The 4,895-nt window shown below is 41.4% G+C and overlaps 1 protein-coding gene across 2 annotated transcripts; it reads right to left on the bottom strand.

The window, feature by feature from the left end:
• Positions 1–332: 332 nt before the first annotated feature.
• rrp9 (ribosomal RNA processing 9, U3 small nucleolar RNA binding protein) lies at positions 333–4,684 on the bottom strand. Of its 2 annotated transcripts, none has more exons than XM_088423733.1 (15): positions 4,487–4,684; positions 4,264–4,352; positions 4,082–4,194; positions 3,942–4,009; positions 3,825–3,866; positions 3,624–3,750; positions 3,415–3,539; positions 3,243–3,335; positions 2,790–2,890; positions 1,775–1,909; positions 1,621–1,683; positions 1,387–1,544; positions 1,135–1,214; positions 972–1,045; positions 333–480 (listed from the first exon to the last, which is right to left on the bottom strand). In XM_088423733.1, exons 1-15 carry the CDS (start codon positions 4,568–4,570, stop codon positions 378–380), a joined length of 1,455 nt encoding a protein of 484 aa, XP_088279859.1. In that variant the 5' UTR covers positions 4,571–4,684; the 3' UTR covers positions 333–377. The 2 variants fall into 2 exon arrangements, with proteins under 2 accessions (XP_088279859.1, XP_088279860.1); XM_088423734.1 differs by having other exon boundaries at positions 1,399–1,544.
• Between the last annotated feature and the right edge of the window lie 211 nt (positions 4,685–4,895).

Below are 4,895 nucleotides of genomic sequence, written 5' to 3'. Positions count from 1 at the left end.
TAGTTGTACTTGAACATTTTCAAAAACAATGATTGAAGAGCCAGCGGGAAGCATACCAAGTAATTTTGTGATTTTTTTTTTCTTCTATATCCTGGACATGAAGTCTTGTCTCATCAAACATTTCTTAAGAGTACATAAAAAAAAAAAAAACAGAACGCATGTCGCTACCCCGATACTTTTGGAGAGGAATTTAGCAACCCACACAATGTCCTCCCATAACCCTGCAAACACCTTTCTTTCTTCATGTTTTTGCTAAAAGAAAAACGAGCAGCTTTTGCGTCATCAAATCATTCTCTTAAGAAATTCGTCAAGTAAAGAGCAACATTTTGACGTAGGGCTTTAAAAAACCTTTAATGTACAAAACAAGAATGAGTCCGCTACTCTTCTGTCGGTGATTCATCTTGATCGAGAGGTTTCCTTTTCAGGGGAATGATACAGATTGCGTTCCTGGCCTCTTTTTGTCTCCACCATCGACCCAACCTGTGCAGACACAGATGAACTCCTAATACCAACAAAAAACATCATAATCGCTAATTCCTATTTTTCAATAACATAAGGATAACATTTAAAGCATTTCACCTGCACTTAAACAACAAAGCTATTGGGATAAACAATTTGAATCAATAAACTGATCAGTTCTATCTGATGCCTAATTATTCGTTTATTATATACCTCCAAATTTGTGGGACCAGAATGAGGACGGACCTTTCATGGAAAACCAATCCCCAAAGAGACCAAACTGTAAAATATGGCCCCTCTCCGGTCCAGTGGTTCATATTTTGAGGATATGGTATATTAAAATAAAACTATTACTCGCTAATTTTATGCTTCACATTTTTTAATCCTTGAACCTAAGCGTCCAACAGGTCTCATGACCTTTCCGTGAACAGTACAACACTGCCATCTAGTGGACAAAGTACAAGATAGAGCGCAGTTGCCATGGAAACAGCAGCATTCGTGTGCTACACTACCTGTGCTCTTGTCCGATGCCTGCCACCAAAAAGTGACCCGAGTGTGAAAACTTCAAGCTGTTGACAAAACCGATCTGTGGGTAGGAAAACGGGGACCCGGTATAAGAAGACACCAGGACCCAACGTTTCACGTGAAGGTCAGTGCGTTTCAAAGTGCTTTTACCACTGGGATACTGAAGAGAGGCTCCAGCCTTCGATAATTCGGGCCGCACTTCCACACTTGCACCTGCGAGTTGCTGGAACCTGTGAAACACAACCTGGAGTGATTCTGATCTTGTCTTCAGGACACTCAATCCGATGCAAATGTGTGTGTGTGTGTATTCTACTGAACTTAATACATTTGCATACATTCGGCAAGGCCGTTAAAAGCCTAGCTGAACGTGTGTGCGCGTGTGTGTTGGGGAAAAACTCTCACAGCCAGAGGCACCTGAGGCGACGACGTCAGTGTTCTGAAGCGCGGCCACCGCGGCGACCCAGTGAGGCTGCTCTAGCCCGGCGTCACCATGGCAACCGTGAGCCTGCTTCACCGTGCTGAGGGGCTTCTTCTTATTGACGCTCCAGAGACAAACGGAGCTGCGGAGGTCGGCACAAGGAACCATTATACCAACAATAGTTCTGACTGAAAGTTTCGCTGCCGATTGCGACGTACCCGTCGTCGGCTCCTGTGATCATGTGCTCCTCGTTGATGAGCTGGATGCAGTCTATTGAACCCCTGCGACAAACGGTCATGAACATTTTAAACTCCAATGAAAAATATTTCATTTAGTCACCGGTGCTTTCAAGCGACAGAAGCACACACTCACTCGTGGCCGTGGAAGATGAGCTGCGACTCCTCGGCGATCTTCCACACTCGCACCGTGCGGTCGCGGCCGCCGGCGGTCACGCAGCGTTCTCGGCTCAGGCTGTCCAGTCCAGTGATGGCGTCCTGATGACCGAAGCTGTGAGAAGTCATTGTCGGAGGTTAATGTATATAATTTAGGTATATTTTCAGAGAATGTCACCTGTCACTACAATCTATTGTAGCCCAGTTTGAGATCTTCAAATGTGAACCAATAGGTGGCGGTCAAACACCGAACAAGCCCAATCTGCTTGTCAAGTAGTAGAGGATGTTATTGACCTCTCAGTAGTTAAAAGGCATCTTCGCTCTCAATTTTACTCAGGGACTATTGTGGAAGCATCGTCTGAAAATGACTTTAAGGTAAGTATTACATGTGTCAGGTAAATATAACATATATGTGTGACTGAAATGGTAGCACCTTAAATAGTAACTGCTAGCCTGTTTATGCTAATCGCTATTACTAACCAGTTAGCTTAGGTGTTACAATTTCCTCTGCATAGAAGATAGTAAATAATTAACAGTTATATCCATTCAATTCAACTCACGTTTAACACAGATGATTAAAAAATGGAGCAGGCAATTATTCAACGGAATTATCAATAGGATAATTGAGTTTTAAATGTTAAAGTCAGACTTCAGTTAAAGGGACAATGTGTAAGAGACTGTTTTCCATTAAAAAGGAATAAATCAAATGATTGTAAATTTCAAAAATGTGCAGATAAATGTCTCAATGACCAATAGTCCATTTTAAATATAATCATAGATCTAGTTATCATGAAATGATATTACATGAAGGGGGTGGCACTTCTCAGGAGGGGGCCATGTTTGTTATAGCTAGAGACAATGGTAAATGCAGCACCTGTGAAATGAATGAAAAACGGTCTGAATCTTACACACCATCCCTTTAAATTCTGTTTTTATTGGAATACAGTTGAAGCCGGTGTACTGTACTCAATAAGGTGTCACCTGAGTTCACTCACAGAGTTTCCACGTAGGCATTTTCATCCGCATTCCATACTTTAACGGAGCGATCATGAGATGCACTGTACAGCTCATGAGTTCCCCTCCTGAATGAGAGACCCTGCAAGCAAATAGACAAAAGTTGGAATTAAAGTCACACTTTTGAAAAGCAGTCACTATGAGGACGCTGACCAAAACATTAACACCAAAAGGGCACTGTGATTGGTCATTCCCTGAACCTTGAGGATATGTGAGTATTTTGGGAGGATAAGTATTTTAAAAGGTATTAATTGTACATGAAAAATAATGATTCAAATTACTTAGAAAAGGTATCTTTGTGTTGTTGAAATTATTAAAAGTTAGTATCTAAGTAAGAAATCTGTAAATAAATAAATAAATAAATACACTCAGAAATCCGGGATTCATCAATAAACTGCTAAATTGCTGAGTCCTGACTGTAAGTGACTACATACCGACACTGGGCCCTTGTGTCCTGTGAATTTGTAGAGATGCTTGCACGTTTCGGCTTCCCAAATCATGATCAGCTTGTTCATGTCTCCAGTGGCCTTGAAAGCGCATTTTGTTATTCCTCAAGTTGGCAGACAATTTCACTGCGACTTGCACTGTAAAAGCGATCATCCTCACCAAGTATTTTGCATCGGATGATATGGACATACACAGGACTTGAGCTGTATGTCCAACAGGACGATCTTCTTTACCCTTCCTTCCACCAGGTATAACTCGTAGCTTCTTCCCGCTGGCAACGTCCCCTGAAGAATGATAAAATAGGACAATGTTTAAGATGCAATTTGTTACAGCCAGAATGCGGAAAAAAAGAATTGATGGTCTGTTACATTTAATGATGGAGCAGTCTTTTGCAGCAGAGAAGATGTACTTATCATCAGGACTGACAACCAGGCAGGTGATTGGGAGATTGTGTCCTCTTAACATGCGAATCTCAGAAGCGTCGGGTGGTAATAGCTAAAAGATTAATGAAAGATTTAATCGATGCATCCTTCACCGGAAGCAGTGTTTAACCTTCAATTACTCATTACATCTTTGGCGATGAGTCTCTGTAGCTTTCCTTTCTGTTCTAGCTGTAAACAAGAAAATAATGCATATCACATACGTGCATTCTTCCCACAAAGTGTGTGTGTCCATAGCAGTCTTACCACTTCTTCTTGAAGTCTCCCCGCAATCAGATCAGTCTCAAATGACTCATTTTCTGCATTTTCTTCTTCTAATTAAGACAAAATTAGCAAGTGTGAGAAACTGTCGACTGGAAAATATATGACGATGTGTACAAGCTTACCTTGTTCCTTTAACTGGTTGAGGTAAAGTTTGGCTAATCTGAGTTTTTTCTCTTGCGGTGTCTCATCGTAGTCATGCTCTTCTTCGGCCTCTCTTTTCCTGGCAACTACCGGACTGTGCAAGGGGCAACAGAAAACTCTCCATATACATATCATAAAAGGTTTATCGATCGAAGTTGCTTACCTCTCTGTCTCAGATTCACTGGAAATCTCTTCGTTATATTTCGAGTTATGTTTCTTGCCTTTAACTTTCCCAGCCAGGTCGCCCTCAGCCTGGCGCAAAGAAGATTAAAAAAAAAAAAATTAATGTGGACATGAAATACTAAATGTCCCTTAAAACGTGCAGCCACATAAGGCAAAATGTAGCCATTAGCGATGGCTAGCTTAGCCCAGTCGCACACACTTACTTTCCGCTTCGAAATCAGAATCTTTTTCCCAGTTTTTGCAATTTGGGGTTTTTTGGACCCCTTGATAAAGAAAGACGATGACATTGTCAAAGGCGTCAATGAACTACGTTGTCCCAAAAACTCACAAGTTTCTCGGGATTCAAGTCAACATTTGACCCACATGGGTAACACGCATATCAACCTAACCTTTGATGCTGAGCAGAGACTGACGCTGATTGGCCAATACGTGCTATATCCCGCCTTATTGGAATCTTCTAAAATCTTATTGGCCTTAAAGACACTTTTAGAAGCACAGGAAACAGTCCTGTCGAAAACGACTTCCCTCGGAAAAAAAGTAGTCTCAGGTATGTTCCACGTATAAAATAAAACAATTCAAACAACACAGTTATGCTTGTCACATTCAAACTAC

This window comes from Hippichthys cyanospilos, chromosome 9 (genome assembly GCF_059441005.1).
Source record: "Hippichthys cyanospilos isolate Australia breed blue-spotted pipefish chromosome 9, RoL_Hcya_1.0, whole genome shotgun sequence".
Classification (NCBI taxonomy): Eukaryota; Metazoa; Chordata; class Actinopteri; order Syngnathiformes; family Syngnathidae; genus Hippichthys; species Hippichthys cyanospilos.
This window is presented reverse-complemented; position numbering and strand designations above follow the sequence as displayed.